This window comes from Gnatocerus cornutus, chromosome 3, assembly GCF_029298725.1.
Source record: "Gnatocerus cornutus isolate USDA-ARS CGAHR chromosome 3, icGnaCorn1.1, whole genome shotgun sequence".
Lineage (NCBI taxonomy): Eukaryota > Metazoa > Arthropoda > Insecta > Coleoptera > Tenebrionidae > Gnatocerus > Gnatocerus cornutus.
The window spans coordinates 14,141,160-14,168,031 of record NC_142235.1 but is presented as its reverse complement, the minus strand read 5'-3'; the positions used below and the strand labels follow the sequence as shown (position 1 = coordinate 14,168,031).

Sequence of the window (26,872 nt, the reverse complement as noted above, 5' to 3'; positions counted from 1 at the left end):
AATAAAAAAAGTTTGAGAAACGACTTGTCATGTTGCTTTTAATAATAATGACTATTAAATACAGATTTGACATGGTATATAATCTACTGTAGGTACGTTCTTGGACCCTACTATTCCACGGGCATAAAACACCGAACTCTTAGGCGTCGCTTCCATGAGAAAACTGGAACAACTTGTTGGTCGAGGTAACAGCCACTAAGCCACAAACGAACGAAAAGAAGAGGCACTACACACTACTTTCCCCTTTATGCATCGTCAAATCGACCGGATAAACGTACTTTTTCCGTCTCACGAAATTAGGTGACGTCCTCTCAACATTAAGACCGCTCAACAAAGGTAAAGACTCATTTCTAGAAAAACATTCTTCTTCACTGTTGCGTCTTTTCAAGCACAAGATGGTCTTTGGTGCCGGCGCGTCGGAGGTAACGCGGATTGGACGAGGTGGTGTGTCCAAACTTTTGTGTTTTCGCCCTTTGAAGATGTGCCAATGTTTACGGGTTGGACTGTAATCGGTGGAGATTAGACTGGTGTCGATATTGATCACTTGGGGGTTGAAAGTGACGTTCTTTGTGTCGGACGGTGTTCGACAGACGCTGCCAGAGTCGACACTGTTGGGCTTTGATGTGTCGTTATTTCGGTTGATGAATTGGAGGGAGCGGTGCTCTTCGTCGAGGTTGAGGTCGATGGCGAAGTTGGATATTATGTCAGGATCCATGTCCTGAAAATGGGAAAATTTTTATTTTTATTTTCACGGAAATTTGACAGAGAAAACTTGGAGGTTTGACTGCTTTCGACTTGTTTATCAACTAAATTCCCAAATTCTGAAGCAAAAAAAAATTCATAGAAATTTCTGCCTGTTACCTAGGTTTGACAGTCTTAATCCTAAGAGTAAAAATTGGAGGTTCTTCTTTTTTCGACTTGCTTTTGCTTGTACTAAATTTCTAAATTTCGGCAAAATAAAAAAAATTTTAAAAAAGTTTAAAAAAAATTTTTTTTCAGAACGAACCAAAAATTTCCATGATTTTCTATTAAATTCTGTAACTTTGATAATTTACATCATAAAATAGAAAAATTTAAAGGTCTTATTATTTTCGACTTGTTTATCAATGCCAAATTCCAAAATTTTTACTATGTGAACAAAAATCTCCAAAATTTGTTATTTCTTTCCGTGATTTTGGTAGTTTGAATTATAAAGCAGTAAATTTTTGAGGATATAGTACTTTTCATAAGTTTATTGACTATGATAAATACCAAAATTTTATAATAAAAAATTTTGAAATTTGGAGGTGTTTAAAAAACTGTATTTTGGAAGCGAATTAAAAATTTACAAAATTTTATATTAATTTGATAGCTTTGACAATTTCGAGCATACCACAGTAAACTTTGGAGAGGTACTATTTTCACTCTTGCTTATCAACTGTGCCAAATTCCAAATTTTTAGAGCAAGAAATAAAGTTTTAAAAAAATTGTATTTTGGGAGCGAATCCAAAATTTGCAAAATTTTATTATTAAATTCTGTATCTTTGGCAGTTTTAGTCATAAAACAGCGAAATTTGGAGGTGTTACTACTTTCATTTTTCTTATTAAATGTGCCAAATTCCAAATTTTTAAAACAAGTTTTTTTTTATAAAATTTTAAATATTTTGGGAACAAATTCAATTTTTTTTAAATAAATTGCGTAACTTTGACAGTTTTAATTATAAAACCGTGAAATTTGCAGGTGTTTCTATTTTCAGCTTACATACAAATGTCCTAAATTTCAAATTTTTAGAATAAGAAACAAATTTAAAAAAAATATATATTTTCGGGTAAATCAAAAATTTACAAAATTTGTTAAGTTGCGTAACATTCGAAATTTAAATCATAAATCAGTGAAATTTGGAGGTGTTATTATTTTCACCTTTCTTATCAATTGTCTGTACCAAATTCAAAAATTTTAGAACAAAATACAAAATATTTAAAAAAATGTGTTTTGGAAGCGAACAAAAAATTTACAAAATTTGTCGTTAAATTCCGTAACTTAAATCCAAATAAAAAGTAAATTTAAATCCAAAAACAAAGAAATTTGAAGGTATTACTTCAAGGTGCTTATCAACAAATTCAAAAACTTTTAAAAAGCAAAACATAGTTTTTAAACATTTGTATTTTAAAAGCGAATCAAAAATTTACAAAATTTGTTTTCAAATTCCTTAACTTTGGCAATTTTAATCATAAAACAGAATTTTTTTAGGTGTTACTATTTTGAGTTTGCTTATTAATTGTGCCAAATTCCAAATTTTTAGACAAAAATCAGAATTTAAAAAAATATATTTTGAGAGAAAATCAAAAATTTACAATTGTAATTAATTGTAATTAAATTTCGTAACTTTGGCAGTTTTAATCATAATTCTAAAACAGTAAAATTTGTAAGTTTATTATCTTCGACTTGTTTATCAATTGTGCTGAATTTCAAAACTTTAAAATAAAAAATACAACTTTTGAAAAGTTTATTTTTGGAACGAACCAAAACCAAAATTTGTAATAGAATTCCGTAACCTTAAAACAATACAATTGTGAGGATTTACTACTTTTAAAAAGAAAAAAAAAAGTTTATCAACTGTGATAATTTTGGAATCAAAAATAAAAATTTTCCCAAAAATATTTTTTTTTTCAATTAAATCTAATATTTTGAAATTTATTATTTTTTTAATAGTAAAATTTGTAGCTTTTACTTCTTTTACCATTCAATTTTTTTATCAAGAGTGCCAAAGTAAAACAAATTAGACTAAAAAAATGATTTTTTAGAAATTTTCATTTACAGAAAAAACCAAAAAAGTGCAAATTTTTTAGTTAAATTTTGTAACTTTGGCAGCATAAAAGAGTAAAACATAAAACAGTAAAATTTGGAGGTTTTACTACTTTCTAATTGTTTATAAACATGATTTAAAAGTATATATTTTCAGAAGAAAAAAATTTCCATCATTTTGTCTTAATGCCCATAATTTTGGCAGTTTAACTTTAAAATAGTAAAATTTTCAGCTTTTGCTGCCTCCGACCTCTTTATTAACTGTGCTAAAATCCAGAATTTTTGAGCAAAAAGAATCTTAAAAAAAATTATTTTGAACAAACAAATTTTTAGAAATTTTTGTTTTCAGAACAAATCAAAAAATTCAATTATTTTCTTTTAATCTCGTAATTAATTTGACCTCATAACAATGAAAAAGCTGAAAGAAGACAAAAAAAACTTAAAATTGAAAAGATTGAAGGAATCTAAATACAGAAATAAAAAATAAACCCACATAATTGGAAGAAATCTAAAAATTTTGAAAATGCGAGGAGAAAATCAAATCAACTTGAAGAAATGTACCAAAGAATTCGAAAAACTTCAAAACGGAAAAAGCCAAAAAAATGGAAAATATTGAATAAAAAATAATCAAACCTCCCTAATTCTTCATCACCGTTTTTTTGTATAGTTTTTTATTCATAATAAAAAAAATAAAAAATACTCGTATTTTGCCGTTTTTTTTTCAACTTTCCATTCATCATTCTCTTTCCACTTAGTTGACTTGTCTGCTATTTTAATGTAACTAGTCATGTGCTTAGCTATTAATAACAGACAATTTACGATTCAATTATAATAAATTGTGATAATGAGAGTGCCTTTCATTTTTACTCTCAAGTAGACAATTAGAAAAGTGGACGAACTTGAAAGAATTTTTGCAAAAATTTCGGTCCCCTCCGTATCAGTTCCTGTTGTGTAATTTTTCGACCGGATCTGAAACCCGACATCCTGAACCTCGTCGATAATATAATGTGCACTTTCCGACCTTGGTCTATAAATACTGCCTATCCAATGAATTTATTTAAATAATTCAAATACCTGAGATGCGGACGGAGACTGGACACTCTGTGTCGCTTTAGGAATGTCATCCAAAAGGTCGAAATGCGTTTCCAAGAAGGAACCACTGTTAAAAAAGTCCTTACAACCGGCGCTGGCCAAAACATTGTCCAGAATGTCTTCAGCTGACTGAAACTCATCACTTTCTCCACTGAGAATCCGATCTGAAGAGCCACTACAACATTTCGTCTCAATATCACAGTTCTTGCTCGAAGAAGCAGATTCGTAGCTCAAGTTGCTGCTGGAGTTCGTCGCAGGACTTCCGTTATCCTGGCGCGTGAAGATCTTCGCCATTTGGAAGTTCCTAACGTTGCGGATGTCGTCCGCGCAGGTGCTTAAACTTCCGATGATCTTCGGGGTGCGCCTCATGATTTTCGGAGTGTTAATCTCGCAGATCGTGGTCTGCGTTACAAGAACTGAAGTTCTTGAGCTGATACTTGAGACTTCGGACAAGCTTTCAGGGCTTGCAAGAGGAGCAAGACCAAACCAGTCGTCGTGGATGAGGTCGAGCTTGAGTCCGGGACTTGGAGTGTGGCGCTTTAGAGTAAGACTCAAGCTCTTGGTGATGGGAAAAATAGGAGAAGGTTGACTCCTGGAGGAGTAGTACCCGTTGGTGATTGACGACGCGTTACTTGGAGCTCCTGAAGGACTCTGCAGAGACGTGAAACTCGTCTCCAGGTAAAGTCGATGAGGAGGTGTCGGGCTGCATCCTGACAGGAGTCCATCTTCTTCCCAACCTTTTTGAGGGTTGTTGTTAGACCCTGATCTCTGAGGCTTCCTAGGCCCCAATGTCGTTACAACCTAGAAAGGCTCCAGTCATTGGAGGCTTCGGTTTCAAAGACAAACATGCAACATCCAACATCGGTAACATGCAGAGACGTGCGCGCCATCTACATCCAGTTACACTGAACATTTTCTCAGACTCTAACAATGCAGTTGCAAGAGATCCACTCTTTCGTCTTTCGCTGCTATGACCCCCCATGAGCCCCCTTGAGGAATTTACAACAAAACTAAGTTGTAGAAAAGTCTTACAACGAATAAGTAAAAGGGATAGTGATGAAAACAATGTCAGTACCTTGTATCTGGTGGGGGAGGTTTATGGTCATGAGGCGACCCTGGTGAACTATGTTGGTGGCGCCCTCTGCTTAGAACACCACGTTCCACCTGCCCATACATACACACGGCCTATCAGACTTGCGCCATTTCTTTGCAACTAACATTAGATTTTCATGTGTTTGGGATGCAAAATGCACGCAAGGAAGCTTGTTCAAAGCGACGAAGAGTGAAGAGGGGGAGGAAGAACGACGGAAGAAGAGCAAAATTTATCTTATCTTATCCTACTGAATCAGGAAGTTCAAAAGGTAATTAAATACGAAAAAATCTAGTTAAAAAAAATGAAATTGTAATAAATTTCGGTGCAATGCATCTTTTAATTTCTTTTTAAATTTGTAAATGTTGCTATCAACCCACATTTCAAAAACTGCAGCCATTTTCTTATAAAACATGTCGGTCTAACATAGAAACAAGATATTTACGAAATATCTACAGAATTAACAAAAATACGATTTTTTTTAAACAAAGCAAAAAATTTAAGTGACTACTTCTAATTTCTTATGAAATTTGTAGATGTCGCTATAAGTCCACATTTTATAAATTGCAGTCATTTTCTTATAGGACATGTCGGTCTAAACATAGAATCGAGATATTTCCGAAATATCTGCAGATTTAACAAAAATAGAAATTTTTTAAATTGATGAGAGAATTTTTAATACTCCTAATTTCGTTTTAAAATTGAATATGTCGCTATAAGTCCACATTTCAAAGACTGCAGCTATTTGCTTATAGAACACGTCTGTCTAAATATAGAAACAAAAAATTTCACAGAAATAACGAAATTCTAAATTTTTGAAAATTATGTACTTATTAAATTTGGGTGATCTAGATCCTGTCATTTTTTTGAAATTTCTAAATGTCGCTATGGGTTCATATTTCATAAACTGCAGCAACTACAACTGCAGAAATATGAAATTTTTGAAATAGCTATAGAATTAACAAAAGTACGAATTTTTTAAAATGACGTAATAAATTTAAGTGCATCAGATCTTCTAGTTTCTTACAAAATGTCTAAATGTCATAAGCACACATTTCATCAACACCAGTCATTTTCGTATAGAACACGTCTGTCTAAACGAGATATTTTTGAAATATCTACTGAATTAACAAAAATAAAAATTTTTGAAAATGGTTTAAAATTCCAAATCTTCCAATTTCTTATAAAATTTGTCAATGTCGCTATGAGCCCACATTTTATGAAATGCAGCTATTTTCTAATAGATTACGTCTGCCTAAACAAGACATCTTCAAAGTACATATCTACAAAATTAACAAAAATACAAATTTTTCAAAATGATGTAATAAATTTGGATACTCCAGATGTTCTATTTTTTTAAAAATTGTAAAAATTGCTATGAGTCCGCATTGTATAAACTGTAGCCATTTTCTAATAGATTACATCTGTCTAACCATATAAACGTGACATTTTTGAAATATCCACAGAATTAACAAAAATACAAATTTTTGAAAGTGACGTAATAAATTTGGGTGTTTCAAGTCCTTTAATATCTTAGAAAATCCGAAATGTCGCTATCAGCCCGCATTTTATAAAGTGCAGCCATTTTCTTATAGAACGTGTATGTCTAAACGTATAAACAAAATATTTTCGAAATATCTACAGAATTAACAAAAATACAAATTTTAGAAAATGTAATAAAATTGGATGCTTCAAGTTGTCTAAGTTTTTAGAAAATTTGGAAATGTCGCTATAAGCCCACATTTCATAAGCAGCAGCCATTTTCTTATGAAACACGTCTGTCTAAACATGGAAGCAAAATTTTGTCAAAAGATCTACAGAATTTACAAAAAAACAAATTTTTGAAAATGGTCTAAAAAATTGGGTGATCAAAGGCTTTCAATTTTTTATAAAATTTGTAAATGTAGCTATGAGCCCACATTTCAGGAATTGCAGCTATTTTCTAATAGATTATATCTGTCTGAACATATAAACCAGACATTTTCGAAATGTCCACAGAATTAACAAAAATATTTTTTTTTAAATGACCTAATAAATTGTCGTCTTATTTCTTAGAATATTTGTAAATGTTGCAATATGCCCACATTTTATAAACAGTAAGCATTTTCTTATAGAACATGTATGTCTAAACATAGAAACTAACTATTTTTGAAATATCTATAGAATTGACAAAAATAAAAATTTTTGAAAATGGCCTAAAAAATTTGGATGCTTTAGTTTTTCCAATTAATTACAAAATTTGTGAATATTGCTATGAGCCCGCATTGTATGAACTGTAGCCATTTTTTAATAGATTACATCTGTCTAACCATATAAACCTAACATTTTTTAAATATTCATAGAAATAACAAAAATATAAATTTTTGGAACTTCTGTATTAAACTTGGGTGATCCAAATCTCGTCTTTTTTATAAAAAATTGTAAATGTCGCTATTTGCAGCTATTTTATAATATTACGTCTGTCTAATCACAGAAACGAGACAATTTCAAAATAAACACTGAATTAATAAAAATTAAAAATTTTTGAAAATGTAAAAATGTGGGTCCACGAGTTGAGATTTTTTATAAAATTTATAAATGTCGTTATGAGTCCACATTTTATGAACTGCGGCAATTTTATATTAGAGTACATCTATATTAACACAAACAAAACATTTTAGAAATAATTACAAAATTAACAAAAAGACAAATTTTTGAATTTGTTGTATTAAATCACTCCATGTCTTCTAATTTCTTATCAATTTTCTAATTGTCAGGAGCCCACATTTCATACACTGGAGCAATTTTCTAATAAATCACATCTGCCCAAGTACACAAAATAATTTAGAAATATCCGCAGAATTAACAAAAATACAAATTTTCGAAAAAGTGTAGAATTTTTTATCCACTTCGAAGTCCAACCCAACTTTGAACCATTGCTCAAATTTTGTTTGGACTTGAAACACGTTTTATACATCCTGTTACGCAGAATTTCATGAGAAATCTTTTTGATCTCTTGATATTTTTTGATCTGACTTTTAGTTCGAAAGTAAAATGCGATAAAGTGTCGGCACGCTACAATGAAAGTGTTTTTGTCAGAAAAGGGATGAAGCGACTAAACTTTTAAACAATTTATTAATTTTAAATAATAATTAAAGATAAAATTGTCGTTATGAGTTTTGATTTCATGTATTGCGACTATTTTTAACTGAACACAAAAACTTGAAATTTTCGAAAACTTCATAGAATTAACGAAAATAGAACTTTTTGAAACGGAAATAAAAATGTTGCTCCACTAACGTCTGATTTTCTACATACAACCATAGAAAGAATTCCATCTTTCTTCCTCTGCCTAAAGTGCGATAAATTCACAAATAAAAAAATATAAAACACAAAAAAAATATATTTACAAAAGTAAAACATACAAAATCATAAATATGTACAAAAATGAGTGAAAATAAATATTCCAAGTAACGTCTTAAAGACTCTAGCTCTAATCACAGCTTAGTGCGGAGCTGACTCTATGTGTCAACACCAAACTCTACCAGTGCGTTGTGTACCACGTTTTTTCCAAATGCTTTCCATGCTAGCTAATCTACCTGGTCACTTAACATGTAGATATCGGTCTGATGCTCACGATGCGACCGTACCTTGTTGAGGGCATCTAACACTTTATCAGGCATATGATCTTGTATCATCACCGGCGATATCAAAACTTCATCGAAATCAGTGTTGTGAGCCCACAGAGCTTGATAGACCGGCTCCCGTTTCGACAGCGCTTGCCTGTACAACACAAGAGACATAACAATAATAGACAATCACAAGAACAATGGACACACAAACTCAAACTACTACAAAAGTATAAAAATCACGTGGTGCAAGGGGGTACATGCAACAGTCACAATTTTATTACCTCCATCTCTTTTCATACTTTTGTCTGAAATGAGGAATGGTGTAGGATTAGTTTCACTTACGAAAGTCGAGATACTTACTCGCCACGTGTTGGATGGTGGCGCACCACGTGGATTATCTGACCTGGGGGATAGAGGGGTTGGTGGGAAGTCAGAGCTATCGAGCTGTCGGAGGGGTGAATACCATCACGGGCGTGGCGACGAGACCGCATGTATTCCGTCACGTCGCTTTCCCCGGTGGACAACTCCACGGCGGACGTGGGCTGGGAGCAGCCGCAGCAAATAATACTGCAGGTGATGGTTTTCCACTAAAACCAACATTGTTAGACCTGGGGGACCGGATCAACTGAACTACCTTAGGATCCACACTGCGCTTAATCGCGTTGATCAGATCCGCACGCAGAGCCTCCATTTGGTGGAGCCCAATCCTCGGCACCACGTCCTTGCCCACCACCACCGAGACTGTGAACGCTTTGGTGTACTCCACCGCCGGCATACTGAGGAGGCCTCCGGGAGGCGAGTAGCAATAACACTTTAAGGAGGAGTAGTATTGGCGCAACAGGATTCCGAGGATGCTGGCGGTACCGGCACCTAGAGAATGCCCCACGATGACGATCTGGAAGTCGGTGGTTCCTCGTTCTGGACAATGCTGGAGAGCGCGTTCAATGAGCTGTTCTTCTTGGAGTTTCTCGAGGATGTACTGGGCCGCCTGCACCATCCCTTTGTGGCCCAGCCAGTCTTCTCGCGGGGGGTCTAGAGGAAGAGTCTCGCCTTCAGCGTTGAGGTCCGTCAAGATGTCCTAGAAGACCAAAAAGGTAAGAACATGAAGACAAGGAATTATAAAAAGTAGAGGAAGAAAAAAGAAAAAAATATAGAGAAGAAAAAAAGAAGCAAAACCCTAAGTGGATGAAAAACAGGAAAAAGAAGAATAGGAGGAAAGTGAAAAAGAAGAGGAATAAGAAGAGGAAGGCAAAAATAAAGAAGAAGAAGAAAAAGTAAAAAAAGTAGAGTAAAAAAAATACGACAGAAAAGAAAAAGAAGAAGGATAAGAGTGTAAAGGAAAAGAAATAAAACAAAGGACTAAGTGGAGAAAGAATAAGAAATATAGGAAGTAGAAGAAGAAGAAGAAAAGGAGAGAGAAAAGTAGAAAATGTAAGGAAAGAAAAAAAACAGAGAGAAGAAAATAAAAAAGAAAAAAAATGTATGTGGAGAAAGAAGAAGAAGAAGAATAAAAGAATGGTGTAGAAAAAGAAGAATAAGAATAGGAGTACATAGATAAAGAGGGAGATAAGGAAGTAAAAAAAGTAGAAAAATAGAAATACGAGAGAAAACAGAAAGAAAAAGGTGTGGAAGAACAGAAAAAGAAGAAGCAAAAGGTTAAGTCAAGGAAGAATAAGAAATAGAGAATAGGAAGGGAAAGAAGAAAAAAGATGAGCAAGAAGAAGAAGAAAAAGAAAAAAAAAAGAAAAAAAAGGAAAGGAAGAAGACAAAGAAAAGAAAATAGGGAAAGTAGAAACGAAAGAGAGTAAAAAAAAAGAAGGGTGTGTTAAAGAAATAAGAAGAAGCGAAAGGCTAAGTGGAGGAAGAAAAAGATAAAAGGAAAAAGGGCAATAAGAGGAAAAACGGGAAGCAGAAGAAGTAGGGAAACAAGAGAAAAACGAGAAAAAAAAGAAGAAGCAAAAGAATGTGGAGGAGAAAAAAAGAAGAAATAAAACGTGAAGTAGAGAAAAAAGAAAAAGAAGAATAAAAGGAAAGTAAAGAAGAAGAGGAATAAAAAGAGAAAGACAAAAATAAAAAGGAAGAAGATAATGTAGAAGAACTAGAGAAAGAAGAGAAATACGAGGAAGACGAAAAATAAGAACGAGAAGGGTGTGGAGAAAAAGACAAAGAAGAAGTAAAAGGCTAAGTGAAGAAAAAATAGAAATAGAGAAAGAAGAGGAAGAAGAAGAGCGTGGAAAAAAAGCAGTAGAAGAAGAGGAAAAGCAAAAGGACAAAAAAGGGGAAGTAGAAGAAGTAGGAAAAGAAGAAAAAACGAGAGAGAAAAAAAAGAATGTGGAAAAAAAAGAAAAAGCAATACGCTATGTGAAGAAAGAGGAAGAAAAAAAGAAATGAGAAAAGGTGAAGTAGAAGAAGAAGAAACAGATAAAAAAGAAGAAGAGAAAGTCGAAGAAGTAGTAAAAGAATAGGAATACGAGAAAGAAGAAAAAGAAGAAAAAGAAGGGTGTGGAATAAGAACAAGAAAGAGAAAAAAAGGAAAAAAAGAGGAAGGGGAAGAAGAAAAGGAAGAATAGAAAGACGAGAAGGAAGATAATAAAAAAAGAAAAAAATATGGAAGAGAAAAAAAATAAGAAGCAAAACGCTAAGTGGACGAAGGCGAGGAAGAAGAGGAAGAAGAAGGTGAAGAAAAAGAGAAATAAGAAGGGGAAGACGAAGGTAAAGAGAAAGACAAAGATAAGAAGGAAAACAAAGATAAAGAAGAAGAAGAGATAGTAGAAGTAGAGAAAGAAGATAAATATGCGAAAAAAGAAAATGAAGAATGAGAAGGGTGTGGAGGTAAAAAAAGAAAAAGCAAAGAGCACAGTGAAAAAAGAATAAGAAATTGAAAAAGAAGAAAAAAAAGAAAAAAAAGAAGTAGAGAAAGAAGAGAAAGAAGCGTAAAAGGAAACATACAAAGCAGTAAAGAGCAGTTGTGGCGTCGACTTACTTTCATGCTCAAAGTCCCCCTGACGCTGATGACCACCTTCTTCCTGTCGTAATCCAAGGCCACAAAGAACGGCGTCTGCCCAACATCAACGTGGTACGTGGCGTAGATAATCTCAATATCCCCAATGCTTGTCAGCTTCTGAAGAGCGGCATAGTTGCACCGACAACAGTTATCATCCACCACTTCCGCCGAATCGCTCTTCCGGCAAAGACAACAACACTGCAAATTAGTGCAGAGTCGACACAGCCCCATGGAGGACGTCATGACGTATATGGGCCACCCGTATGCTCTCACCGCGAAATGGGCGTAGTGGATGACGGTTTGGAAGAGCTCCAAGTCAGCGCCTTCGTGTAGCGACAAGAACTGGGTTCTTGGAGTTACAGCTACGCCCGAAAGGAACTCATAAGTGTCGTTTTTGCGCTGGTCAACGATGGCTTTTCGTTCGATCTTCTGGAATTTGCGAAGGAGTACCAATCCGGCGATGACGTCGGAAGGGACGACGTCCAAATCGCGAAAGAAATCGGAGAGGAGGCGAGCTATGTCAGCGAAGGAGTTGCGGTTGCGGTCGGAAGCTGATGAGCAACAGAAGAGGAAGCGGCAGCGTTGCTGCCAACTGTCTTGGTAAGCCCGGAGGACTTTTCTAGAAGAAAAAAAAAAGGTAAATTGAAGAGATTTGTGGATTTCGTACCGTTGTCGCCAGTTTCGAGTACTCCCCGACCGTTTGTACTGGAATTTCGATTCTGACTCTCTCATGGACCTCTGGTATCGCTTCATTTTAACCCACGAGCGGCCAGCCGCGTCATACGTACACCACACTGTCACCAACACTGATAGCAAAATGCACCAGTTGCAGACGACCATTCCTAAGACGGTTTCTTTAGGGTTCATCGAGTTCACGGTCTTGCAGGTGAAGTAGTTGTGGTAGAACCACACGTTACCCACTGATAACCAACCAGCTTCTATAAACATGACCACTGGAAGAAACAAGTGTTAAATGAGAAGTGAAGAAGTGAGAACTTACCGAGTCTGAAGTAGAGAAGGTATTGCATGGAAGATCTAGGGGTGGTGTCTAGGATACTTCCTCTCATGGCGATGATGCAGATTGCTAATTCGATACCCATGGATAAGCCTAAGATGACTAGGTAGCCCACGACTAAGCCTAGAAGTTGTAATTCGCACTTGTCTAGGTTTTCGAAGGTGGCGAAGCCAAGAAGAACGGTTAGGATGATGGTCCTAAAAAAAACAAAAGTTTAGAATCATTCCACTACGTGCTTAGATTTCAAGAGATTAGGTTTCACTTTTATTTCAATTAATTTTGTAGATTTTAGGTGCTGAAGGTCGCAAATGTCAAAATTTAGACTTCGCAAACGTAAACTCGTGCTCATTTATTTTCAGGTTTCATTTTTCGATATCATCTATTTAGAATTATTTTTTCTTAATTCTGAAATTTTTGGACAATATTTTGTTTCAGCGTCTTTGAAAGATTCAAATCTATAAGAAGAACGCAATATTTTATAAAATTCAATATTTTGACTGAAGTTAGAGTTTTTTAATTAAATTGGAAGATTTTTATTATATCAGTCAATGATTTAAAAAAATTCTAAATTTTCTTAATTCTGTGGATATTTAGACAATACCTCGTTTTTGTGTTTAAAAAGGATGCATCTACAAGAAAATAGAAACATTTTAAAAAATTCGAGCTTTCAGCTGAAATTAAACCTTTTAAATTGAAATACTTTTCATTGATTTAGATTTCAACTCTGCATCCTCTTAAAGAAATCGTATTTTTCTAATTGTCTAGATATTTGAACAATATCACGTTTATGTGTTTCAAAAATCCAAATCTAAAAAAAATAACATTTTAAAAAATTCAAGCTTTCAGTCGAAATTGGAGCTTTTAAATTGAAAGACTTCATTGCTGCAGCATCTTAAAAAAATCGTATTTTTCTTAATTCTTTGGATATTTGAACGATATTTCGATTCTGTGTTTAGAAAGTACAAATCTATAAGAAACTAACAACATCCTATAAAATTTGAGCTTTCGGGCGAAATTAGAGCTTTAAAATTGAAAGACTTTTTATTGTCTCACTTTTCGTCGCTGCAGCATCTTAAAAAATTCATATTTTTCTTAATTCTGTGGACATTTAAACTTATTTTTGTTTCTGTGTTTAAAAGGTACAATTCTACAAGAACATTGAAACATTTTATAAAATTTGAGCTTTCAAGCAAAATTAGAGCATTTAAAATAATCTAAAAAAAATCGTATTTTTCTAAATTCTCTGGATATTTGGACGAAATCAGATTTATGTGTTTATAAAGTATAAATCTACAAGAAAACAACGTTATTAGAACTTTTAAATGAGAAGACTTTTGATTGCCCCACTTTTAATAATTGCCGCAGCATCTAAAAAAATCATATTTTTCTTAATTCTATGGATATTTAGACGAAATTTTGTTTTTGTGTTTAGAATGTTTAAATCTACAAGAAAACAATGCAATTTTGTAAAATTCAAGTTTTCGAGCAAAATTAGAGGTTTTAAATTGTAAAACTTTTCATTGTCTATTTTAAAAAATTCGTATTTTTCTAAATTCAGTTGATAATTGGACGAAATCATGTTTCTGTGTTAAGAAGATACAAATCTACAAACAAATAAAGTCATTTTGTAAAATTTAAGCTTTCGGCCAAAATTAGTGTTTTAAAATTGGAAGACTTTTCATTGTCTCAGTTTTCATCGCTGCAGCATCTTAAAAAATTCGTATTTTTCTTAACGTTTTGGATATTTGGACGAAATCTTGTTTCTGTGTTTTAAATGTACAAATCTACAAGAAAACAGCATAATTTTATAAAATTCGAGCATTCGATCTAAATTAGTGCTTTTAAATTGGAACATTTTATTGTCTCACAATCAGTTTTCATCGCTGCAGCATCTTAAAAAAATCATATTTTTCGTAATTTTGCAGATATTTTGACGAAACTTCGTTTTTGTCTTTAACAAATATAAATCTACAAGTAAAGAACAATATTTTATAAAATTTGGGTTTTCAGCCGAAACAAAAACATTTAAATAAAAGGCTTTTCGTTGTCCCAATTTTCATCGCGGCGGAATCTTAGAAATTTCGTTTTTCCTTTATTCTGTGAATATTTAGACAAAATTTAGTTTTTGTGTTTAGAAAGTACAAATCTACAAAAAAACAACATAATTTTATAAAATTTAAGCTTTTAAATTCGAAGACTTTTGATTGCCTCACTTTTAATTGCTGCAGAATCTTAAAAAAATCGTTTTCTTAATTCTGTGGATACTTGGACGATATTTTGTTTCTGTGTTTAAAAAATGCAAATGTATAAGAAAACAACAACTTTTTATAAAATTCGAGCTTTCAGTCGAAATTAGAGCTTTTAAAATATTTATTGTCTCAGTTATCGTCGCTGCAGCATCTTAAAAAATTCGTATTTTTCTTAATTCTATGGATATTTAGATGAAATTTTGTTTATATGTTTAGAATGTTAAAATCTACAAAAAAATAATGCAATTTTGTAAAATTCAAGCTTTCGAGCAAAATTAGAGGTTTTAAATTGGAAAACTTTTCATTGTCTCAGTTTTCGTCGCTGCAGTATTTTAAAAAATTCGTATTTTTCTAAATTCAGTGGATATTTGACCGAAATCATGTTTCTGTGTTTAAAAAGTACAAATATACAAAAAGTGTTATTTTATAAAATTTGAGCTTTCGACTGAACTTTTAACATTGTAAGACATTTTATTGTCTCACATCAGTTTTTATCGCTGCTTAAAAAATCAGTATTTTAATTAATTCTATATATATTTGGACAATCTTTCCTCCATTACAATATCAATAAAAAAAGGAAATAATTCGAAGATTTTTGATCATACCGGCGGCCTTTTAAAATCACATTTTTCTTCAAGAAAACTATTCAATTTGCACTGTTTGGTGGGCACAAAACCGCCTTTGCTTTCCACGACTTGTCTTCCGGCTCTTCGACCTAAAATTCCACTTCTCTCATCCTTCCCTCACCCTCCCTCGTGTAATTTTAGAAGCTCCAAATTGAACCTTCCATCAACTTCTCCCGCTTCATTGCTACAGAGATCCCATTCAAAGCATCCCTTACATTCGACAAGTGTATTGATTTTTCATTAATTCATATCCACATTTAAAAATCCATTTCCCCCTAATCACTTACGTAATAAGCTTGACAACGAAGTGATAAAACCAGCGAAGTAGATTCCGGGTTGAATATCGATTTTGAGTTGGTCCGGGCCCAGCCACGTTACTCGACTTTGTTCAATGAAAATTCTTCATTCACAAACAAAAAACCTGTGCGGCTGACATAACTGATAAGATAAGAGCCTTTTCCACGGAAGCAAATATTTGCAATGACTTTCTGACGCGTTTAAAGAGGGGAAAACGGGATGATAAATCTTAACGCTCAAGTGTGAGTCATGTTACCGAGGGTTATCGCAGACTTGCGTTTGTGTCGGATCCACTGGGAGTCGTGAAGAATTGGGACATGACTTTTGGCATTAGAACAAAGGGCGCCGGTTTCGCATCCTAGAGTAGCCATGAGACCTTTGACCTTTATTCAATGAACTACTTCGTTCGATACCGTTTAGCCTATTTTAAATGAGAACAGATTCTTTGTTCTCAACATAAACGCAAATTTCATTAAAGCTTCTGTTGATATTTACATAAGATGTCTGGAGATAAGAGTGTTTTGAAAATTAATTTCGCGAATTAGAGCTAATTAATTAAGCTCACAGTTATCGTGGGGGAAATTCTCTGGAGAGGAAAATTCTAATTAAAGTGGCACTTGTCAAATTACATTTTTTTTAACCGATATTAAAATTAGAATGAAATTAGATTAGAAAAAGTAGGTTGGAAGAGAACATAATTATACGAAATCTTTAAGTCTTCTAATTTAAATGCTCTAATTTCGCTTAACGCCCCGAATTTTATAATGCTATTTTCTTGAAGATTTGTACAGAAACGAGAAATAGTCCAAATAAGCACAAAATTAAGAAAAGTACAAATTTTTTAAGATGCTGCAGCGATGATAACCGAGACAATGTAAAGTCGATGTAAAATTTTCGAATTTAAAAGCGTTAAATTCGCCCAAAAGCTCGAATTTTATAAAGTGGTGTTATTTTCTTATAGATTTGTACATTTTAAACACAGAAACAAGATTTCGGCCAAATATCCCCAGAATTAAGAAAAACACGATTTTTTTAAGATGCAGCGACAAAAACTAAAACAATAAAAAGTTTTCCAATTTAAAAGCCTTAATTTCTGCAGAAAGCTGATCATATTAACTACTTCTTGTAAATCTTCTAAACACAAAAACAAAAAATAGTCTAAATAGCTACAGCATTAAGAAAATGCAATTTTTTATGATGCTGCAGCGACAAAAACTGAGACAATAAAAAGTCTTCCAATTTTAAAATTCTAATTTTAGAGGAGAGCTCATATTTTACAAAATAGCACTATTTTTTTGAAAATTAGAACCTTCCAAACACAGAAACATGATTTCATTTACCTAAATATCCACTGAATTTAAAAAAACTACGAAGTTGTTATAATACTGCACCCACGAAAACTACCAATTAATGAAAAATCTTCCAATTTAAACACCCAAATCTCGTTTGAAAGCTCGAATTTTATAATATTTTTCTTCTATATTTGACGCTTTTAAACACAGAAACGAGAAATAGTCCAAATATTCACAGAATCTAACATATATAACTACGAATTTTTAAAAATACTGCAGCGACGAAAACTGAGACAATGACAAGTCTTCCATTTTGAAAGCGTTTATTTCGCCCAAAAGCTTGAATTTTATGAAATGTTAATATTTTCTTGTAGATTTGTACCTTCCAAACACAGAAACAAAATTTCGTCTAACCAAATGTCTACAGAATTAAAGAAAATTCTATTTTTTTAAGATGCTGCAGCCATAAAAACTGAGACAACGAAAAGTTTTTCGGTTTAACAGCTTTAATTTTTTCCAAAAGCTCAAATTTTACAAAAAGTACATAATTTTGAACATTACGTAAACAGAAACAAGATATCGTTCAAATATCCTCAGAATTAGGAAAATAAGAGTTTCTTTAGCAACTCCAACGATGAAAACTAAGACAATAAAAAGTATTTTAATTTAAAAGCTCTAATTTTGACTGAGCACTCGAATTTTCTAAAATGTTGCTATTTTCTTGTAGAGATGTACCTTTTAAACACAAAAACAAAATTTCGTCCAAATTTCTACAGAATTATGAAAAATACAAATTTTTTAAGATAAAGAGCCATAAAAACTGAGCCAACGAAAAGTTTTTCCATTTAACAGCTTCAATTTTTTCCAAAAGCTTTAATTTTAGAACAAGTTCATATTTTCGTGTAGATTTGAACTTTACAAGGACAGAAACAAGATATTCTTCAAATATCCACAGAATTAAGAAAAATATGATTTTTTTAACATCCAGCATCGACGAAAAATGAAACCATGCAAAGTTTTCCAATTTCGGCCAAAAACTCGAGTTTTACAAAATGGCCTTATTTTCTCGTAGATGTTCACTTTCTTAACATAGAAACAAGATTTCGTTCAAATATCCATAAAAATAAGAAAAATACATTTTTTTAAGATGCTCCAGCGATAAAAAGTAAAACAATGAAAAGTTTTCTATTTTAAAAGTTCTAATTTCCCCCAAAAGCTCGAATTTTATGAAATATTGTTGTTTACTTGTATATTTGAACTTTCTTAACACAAATCCAAAATTTCGTCCAAATATCCACAGGATTAAAAAAAATACGAATTTTTTAAGATGCTGCAGCGATGAAAACTGAGAAATGCAAAGTTTTCCAGTTTTAAAACTCTAATTTTGGCCGAAAGCTCAAATTTTACAAAATGGCACTATTTTTGTTTGTAGATTTGTACCTTCTTAACACAGAAACATGATTTCGTTCAATTATCTACTGAATTTAGAAAAGTACGAATTTTTTAAAATACTGCATCGACGAAAACTGAGACAATGAAAACTTTTCCAATTTAAAACCTCTAATTTTGCTCGATAGCTTGAATTTTACAAAATTGCAGTTTTTTCTTGTAGATTTAAACATTCTAAACACATAAACAAAATTTTGTCTAAATATCCATAGAATTAAGAAAAATATGAATTATTTAAGATGCTGCGGCGACAAAAACTAACAATAAAAAATCTTCCAATTTAAGTCCTAATTTCGGTTGAAGGTTCGAATTTTATAAAATGTTGTTTTCTTATAGATTTACACTTTTTAAACACAGTAACGAAATATCGTCCAAATATCCATGGAATTAAGAAAAATGCGAATATTTTAAGAAGCTGCAGCGATGATAACTGACAATAAAAATTATTCTAATTTAAAAGCTCTAATTTCGCTCAAAAACGCGAATTTTATAAAATGTTCTTATAAATTTAATCTATTTAAACCCAAAACCCTACAGAATTAAGAAAAAGGTAATTTTTTTAAAGTTGAAAACTAAGAATATGAAGAAAATTCCAATATTAAGCTCGAATCTTATAAAATAATTCTACTTTTTTTGTTCAATTTCAGCTTATTCATTACAGTAAAAGAAATTATCCAAATATTCACACAAGTAAAAAAAACTCTATTTTAAGCCATTGCATCAATTCGAAAGGAATCGAATCCGTGCAGCTACAAACCGAGCGAACTCGCCAGACAGATCAATTTGTAGAAGATGAGCTAAGAAATCCCACCCGCACTAAAAGTAAAAATATCCGCGCGATTCATCTCAATCTCAAAATAATCTTCCATCCTCTTGACCCTCCGGCTACTCACCAGATTAGGTGGACGGTGAAGAGAAAAGCTCCAGGAACTACCAAATCGTCCGATCCAACACTCCATCTCCTTCGAAAAGCCACAAGTCCTGGCATATTATCACTTCACAATTTTTTTATTTCGTCACCATCACTACACATTTCCATTAGGCTGGGTTACGTTTGTTGTCCAGACTTATTAACACTCGAATGAAGAATTAACACTTCCATTTCATTCAATGTGGAAATACTTAAAATATCCTTGCAATTTGTAGCCTTGTACTTGGTCCAATCTAGAATGAAATGAGAATAGGAATAATTAGTGTCTAGGTTTCCACCAAAACATTGATAATGATAACGCGATAATGTGCTAATATTCCGCATTGGTGACGTTATCAGTTGATAAATACAAATGTAGGAATTATTTGAGTTCGTGGAGGGAATTGAATCATCACAAATTCAAAGAAATATTTAATTGTGGATGGACTTTCAAATTTAAATTTATAATGATTATGACATGGTTTTGACATAGTTTAAAATGTTAGTGGGCTAAACAAGTTGGTGGATATTTTTGGAAGGAATTACCGTTTTTATTGAGCGGAGCACGTGGAAATATAAAAAGAAAATGTGGTGCTGAGTGAAAAATGTACGAAATTTTAACATCAGAATAAATTTGTTTGGTTTCGACACCACCAAAACAGACAATTATTTATCCATAATTGCAAGATAAGCGGTCCTAATTACGAACTAAACTGTTTTTCGTGTCTGGTCATTAGCAGAATGGAGCAATTACTCCTCCAAATCGTTAGATAAAAGTTAGTTTTCTCTAATTTACGTAAAACAGTTCAGAAACTGTAAAAATGGTTATTTACATTGGAGCTAGTGTAAGTTGAATTTTTCGGCTCTCTTGCAAAAGCCGCAGTGCTTTTGCCGATCAGCCATAATACTACTAACAAAAGCAAAACTTTGCCGAAATTTCATCGCTGTAGCCTTAACAGAACCAAAGATACAAATTTTAATAAAAAGTTTTGAAATTTTTGAATTCGTCCTAAAAATAAAATTTTCTAAAATCTGCGTCTTTTGTTTTAGAATTTTGTAATTTCGTACAATTAATAAGTGAATCAAAAGTTGCGACGTTTCCAAATTTCATCGCTGTAGCACCAACAAAACCAAAAATACAAATTTTGATTTAGAATTTTGACATTTTTGGATTCGTCCTAAAATTCAAATGTTCTAATATCTGCATCGTTTAGTGTAAAATTTTGTTATCTTGCTCAGTTATTAAATTAGTTAAAATTAACAACCTCCCAAAATTTCATTGCTGTGGCGTTAACAAAACCAAAGATACAGATTTTAATGTAAAATTTGGACATTTATGGAGTCCAGCTAAAAATAATTTTTTCTAATATCTGCGTGTTTTGCTCTAGAATTTTGTAATTTTGTACAATTAGTAAGTGAGTTAAAGGTAGCAACCTCCCCAAATTTCATTTCTGTAGCACTAGGAGAACCAAAGATACATATTTTAATGTGTAACTTTAAAATTTTGGATTTGTCCTAAAATTAAAAATTTCTAAAATTGGTGTCTTTTGTTCTATAGTTTTTTAATTCGCTACAATTAATGAATGGAAAAAAAGAAGAAAGCCCAAATTTCATTCCTCTAGCACCAACAGAACCAAAAGTACAAATTTTAATTTAGCATTTCGACATTTTTGAATTCGATCTAGAATTAAAATTTTCTAAAATCTGCGTCTTTTGGTTTAGAATTTTGTAATTTCGCTCAGTTATTAAATTAGCTAAAAGTAGCAACCTTCCCAAATTTTATCGCCGTGGCGCCAACAGAACCAAAGATGCAGATTTTAATATGGAATTTTGAGATTTTTGAGTTTAACTTAAAAATAAAATTTTCTAAAATCTACGTCTTGTGTTTTAGATTTTTGTAATTTCGTACAATTAATGAGTGAGTTAAAAGTAGAAACCTCCCGAAATTTCATCTTGTAGCACCATGAGAACCAAAGATACAAATTTTAATAGAAATTTTAAAATTTTAGGTGTGTCCTAAAAATAAAAATTTCTAAAATTTGTTTCTTTTGTTCTATAACTTTGTAAATCGAAACATTTAATGAATGGGATAAAAGTAGAAAGCACCCCAAATTTCATCGCTGTAGCACAAACACAACCAAAAATTCAAATTTTAATTTAGCATTTTGAAATTTTTGGATTTGATCTAAAATAAAAAAATTCTGTAGAATTTTGTAATTTCGCACAGCTATTAAATTAGCTAAAAGAGCAGTCTCCTCCAATTTCATCGCTGTAGCGCCAACAGCACCAAAGATACAATTTTTAATGTGGAATTTACAAACTTTTGATTTTAAGCTAAAAATAAAATTTTCTAAAATCTGCGTCTTTTGCTCTAAAATTTTGTAATTGTGTACAGTTGATAAATTAATTAAAAGTAGCATTCTGACCAAATTTTATCGCTGTAGCACCATGAAAACCAAAGATACTGGTTTTAATGTAGAACATTTTGGGTTTGTTCTAAAACTAAAAATTTTTAAAATTTGTGTGTTTTGTTCTACAATTTTGTAATTTGGTACAGTTAATAAATGACATAAAAATAAAAACCACCCCCAATGTCATCCCTGTAGCACTAACAGGACCAAAAATACAAATTTTAATTTAGCATTTTGACATCTTTGGATTCGTCTTAAAATTAAAATTTTCTAAAATCTGCGTCGTTTGGTGTAGATTTCGTAATTTTGCACAGTTATTAAATTAACTAAAAGTAGCAACCTCCTCAAATTTCATCGTCGTGGCGCCAACAGAAGCAAAGATACAAATTTTAATGTAGACTTTTGAGATTTTTGGGTTTCTGCTGAAAAGAAAATTTTCTAAACTCTGCATCTTTTACTTTAGATCTTTATAATTTAGTACAGTTGATAAATTAGTTACAAGTATCATCCTGCCCAAATTTCATTACTGTAGCACCAAGAAAACCAAAGCTACTGATTTTAATGTAGAATTTTGAAATTTTGGGTTAAAATTTTCTAAAATTTGCGTTTTTTGCTTTAGAGCAACTGTGAGTTAAATCTCCGTTAAATGCCGCAGTGGAAGATTTGTATAAAGCTTTTTGGCCAATAAATCTATCAAATCAGAATTAGTATTACAGTGGTCCATGTGTGCTTTACAATCCAAGAGGCCTAAAATTAACTTTGTGCCTCATTCAACTTCAAATAAAAATAACTCTTTTATCACACCTTGGCCTTCGTGGAGAATTGCCAGTCCTCCGCTCACATAAAGAAACTTTTGTTGTGCTAAATTGACACTGTTAAATTACGAGCTGAATTAAAGTTTTGTGCTCTTCCCACTCCAAATCAATCAGTTTTGGCCGCCTGCCAGAGAACGAGTTAATGGACTGCGTTTACCGAGGCGTTTACTGAAAAATTAGAGTTTGTATTGTTTTCGTGCCAAGTTATTTCTTCGTGATTGTTTATAAAAATGGTAATAAGAACAAAAGTTGTAATAATGCCTCCGTTGAAAAGGGAACTGGATGGAAATTAACTGCTTTGGATCGCTGCCAAAATCAATATTTATGTATTCTTGAGCTTAATTTGCAAAATAAGACGTGTTGTGTGTTGATAGTGGGCGAAAAATGCAGTCCAGGAAAAATTAAATGGCGTAAATTTCGACGAGTCAGTGCCTGTAATAAATTTTATGAGACTTTATAGTTTGTTTATTCATTTTTATGGCGCCGAATGTTGTATTTTTAGTCCAAAAAATAAAATTTTCGAAATCTGGGGCATTTGCTCTAGATTATTATTAATTCGTACAGTTAAAAAATTAGTTCAAAGTAGCAATTTCCCAAATATCGTCCTTGTAGCTCTAACTGAACCAAAGATACAGATTATAATGTATAATTTTGAAATTTTGTGTTCGTTTCTAAAAATAACAGTTTCTAAAATCTGCGTCTTTTGCTCTAGAATTTTGTAATTAAGTAGAGCTAATAAATGGGATAAAAGTAAAAACCCTTCCAAATTTCATCGTTGTGGCGCTACCGAAAGAAAAAATTTTAAACTTTTGTGTTTGTCTTCGAAATAAAAATTTCCAGAATCTGCGTCTTTTGCTCTAGAATTATGTAAATTGGTACAGTTTATAAATGAGTTAAAAGGGACAATTTCCCCAAATTTCCTCGCAATAGCGCCCACCACACAATTTCGAAATTTTTTGTGCCTCCTACAACAAAATTTTTTTAAATCTGTGTCTTTTGCACTAGAATTTTATAATTTTTTACACTTAATAAAAGAGTAAAAAGTAGCAACTTCTCTAAATTTTATCGTTATATCGCCAACAGAACCAAAGGTACGAATTTTAATCTAAAATTTTGAAACTTTTGGAATTCGTTTTAAAACAAAAATTTCTAAAATCTGCGTCTTTGGCTCTAGAGTTGTGCGTACAGTTAAGAAATAAGTTGAAAGTAACAAGCTCCAAAAATTTCATCGCTGTACCGCCAACAGAACCAAAGATACAAATTTTATCGTGGAATTTCAAAATTTTTGAGCTTCTCCTATGAATAAATTTTTCAAAATATGTAAATTTTGCACTAAAGTTTTGTAATTTTAGAGAGTTAATAAAGTAGTTAAAGGTATCAATCTTCCCAAAGTTCATCGTTGTGGGGCCAACGGAACCAAAGATACAGAGTTTAGTGTGGAATTTTGATTTTTTTGGGTTTCTCCTTTAACAATTTTTTTTTAAATCTGTGCATTTCATGCAGTTGATAAATGAGTTAAAAGTAGCAACCTCAAATTTTATCGTTGTGGCTCCAACAGAACCAAAAATACAAATTTTAATACAGAAATTTGACATTTTTGGATTCGTCCCAAATTTTTTTTTTTTTAAATCTGCGATATTCTGTGTAAAATTTTGTAATTTCGAGTTAATAAATAAGCTAAAAATACCAACTTCCCTAAATATCATCGCTGTGTGGCCAACAGAACCAAAGATACAGATTTTAGTGTTAAATTTTGAAAATTTTGGATTCCTCCTATAACTAAATTTTCCAAAAATCTGCGTCTTTTGCTCTAGAATTTAGCAATTTCTTACATTTAATAAATAAGCTAAAAATAGCAACCGTCCAGAATTTCATCTAGCGCTAAAAAAACCAAAGATACAGATTTTAATGTGGAATTTTGAAAATTTTGAATTCTTCTTATAACGTCTTCTAAGATCTGTGTCTTTCACACTAAAATTTTGTAATTTCAGACAAATAATAGATTAGTTAAATGTCGCAACTTTCTCAAATTTTATCGCTATAGCGCCAACAGAACCAAAGCTACAGATTTTAGTGCGAAATTTTGAAATTTTTCGGTTCCCCTATAACTAACTAATAATTTTCTAAAATCTGCGTGTTTTGTTTTAAAACTTTGTAATTTTATACACGTAATAAGTGGATTGCTTTTGGATTTTCTAAATCTTTTTTAACCAATGAATTCTCTACATTTTTTCCATTTTCTTAGATTTTTATATATTCGTTTGGATCTTTTTTAATCATTTTCACACATTTTACACTAAAACATTCACAAATTCTTTTAAATTTTCTAGATTCGCCCTAGCATCATTAGATTCTCTTTTGGTTAATTTTTATTATATTTTCTTCTTCTCTTTAAATTTTCCTTAAATTCTATTTCAATTTTAACTTTATTTTCAAGATTATCTATAGTTTCTTTTTAGACTCTTATCGGACTTTCCTTGAAACTTTTGATTCTTGTTTTGATTTCTTTTTAGAGCTTCCAGATTTTCCTTAAAATTTAAATTCTTCAAATTCTCTTTAGATTTTCTTAAGATCCTGTTTAAAATCACTAAATCTTCTAGGACTTTCTTGATTCTCCGTATATTGTTCAGTTTTTTTTTCATTCTTTCTAGATTCTTTTAAACTCATCTGTTCAGATTACTGAAAAATCTTACATTCTCAGATATTCCCAGTCTCAATACTTCAAATTTATTATCGATTTCTCATTTTATTCTTCGGTTGAGACTATCTCTTGTATACCCAATGTGGGTGTATCTCCGACATACCCTTTAATTCCAAAAACCGATTCAATCACACTTTTTCAACGTCTGACCGTTTTTACCATAAAAAAAAAACTAGTCCAAACCAATATAATCCGTTGTCATTTTTACATTATCGTAAAATTATCATTAAAACCCACGATAACTGTCGAGGACACGCACCAAACCAGAACCCAAATTCCATTATTAGCGTTGCAACATTTTCCAAGACCACCCCGGTACCCCAAAACCCTCATATTTACCTGAAAAGTGAAAATCCGTCGTGTTCCAATCGCACCCTCACCCCCAATTACCACCCCACCAAAGTAAAACTTTTCATAACAGTTTTCACAAGTCACCACCACTTGAATTCATCGAAAGTCTTCTCTCATCAATTAAGTTACCATTTCGGCCGTCGTCACTGCACCACAACATTTCTCCAACTAAGAAAGACGTCCGTGTCAGCAAAGCAACGACCGCGAATGCTCGCAAGTCTGAATCATCAAGTAATGTGTTAGACGAAGAAAGAAGGTTTGAAATCGAGCTGAGATCGTCGAAACGATTGTGAATAACAAAGAGGGAAAATGTCAGCGTCGGTATTTTCACAGGGGAGGACGGCGTCGACGCAGGCGCCACCACCACCCTCGATGCTCTTGTTTGGCCCAGATATTCCAGTGAAGTGGAGAAATCTATAGATGTCGATTTTTTTTCTCTGTGATTGTTATTATTTTAGTGGACATGCTCTAGAAAATTTATTTTGGTTTTATCCGGTGTTGAGTCATCTTGCGCTTTATCGGTGCTGGCGAGGCAAAAGTAAAAGTGGTGGAAGCTAGCAGCGACGTACGGTTTTTTTTGTTTTTCTGTCGGTTTTTGAGGTCACGCTTCGAAAAATTGATAAAATCGATTCATTGCATATTAATATTATGCCACTGTGTTGAGTCATCTTTTACGCTTGTACTTTCCATATATGGCGGTTTTGTAATCATAAAGTATAAATAGAAGCGTAATATGAAGATCATAATAAGGACAAAAATCAATGAATGAAACGAAACAATTAAAAAAATAATATAATTAAAAAATACATTCAGACTCTGAGCTTTTAGATTGTTTCCAATAATATCTTATCAATTTAGAAACTTCCTGAGTTCAATTTTAAAATACTCTAATTTTTGTTTTTTTAGGATGAAAATCTTCAATTTTGAAATTAAAAAAATCGAAATTTTTAAAATTCTGCCTAATTTGCTATTCCGTAACTTGGTTAGTTTTAATCCTAAAACGGTAAAATTTGAAGGTTTTGCTACTTTCAAATTGTGTATTCACTGTGCAAAATTTCATAATTTTAGAGCAAAAGACAGGTTTATTAAAATTTCTTTCTTTGGAAACAAACCAAAAATTTCCACTACTTTCTATTAAATTCCGTAACTTCTACAATTTTACTCCAAAAACTGT

General features: G+C 32.3%; 1 protein-coding gene across 4 annotated transcripts; it reads right to left on the bottom strand.

Annotated features, from left to right (window-relative positions):
• Positions 1-11: 11 nt before the first annotated feature.
• On the bottom strand, positions 12-25,931 carry inaE (inactivation no afterpotential E). 4 transcript variants are annotated; one of them, XM_088031738.1, is made up of 11 exons: positions 25,687-25,931; positions 19,404-19,674; positions 12,583-12,794; positions 12,250-12,535; positions 11,562-12,201; positions 9,213-9,656; positions 8,939-9,165; positions 8,860-8,883; positions 8,546-8,729; positions 3,860-4,678; positions 12-718 (listed from the first exon to the last, which is right to left on the bottom strand). In XM_088031738.1, exons 2-11 carry the CDS (start codon positions 19,496-19,498, stop codon positions 227-229), a joined length of 3,423 nt encoding a protein of 1,140 aa, XP_087887864.1. In that variant the 5' UTR covers positions 19,499-19,674; positions 25,687-25,931; the 3' UTR covers positions 12-226. The 4 variants fall into 4 exon arrangements, with proteins under 4 accessions (XP_087887864.1, XP_087887866.1, XP_087887865.1 ...); XM_088031740.1 differs by having other exon boundaries at positions 8,597-8,729; XM_088031739.1 differs by lacking the exon at positions 8,860-8,883.
• Positions 25,932-26,872: the final 941 nt, after the last annotated feature.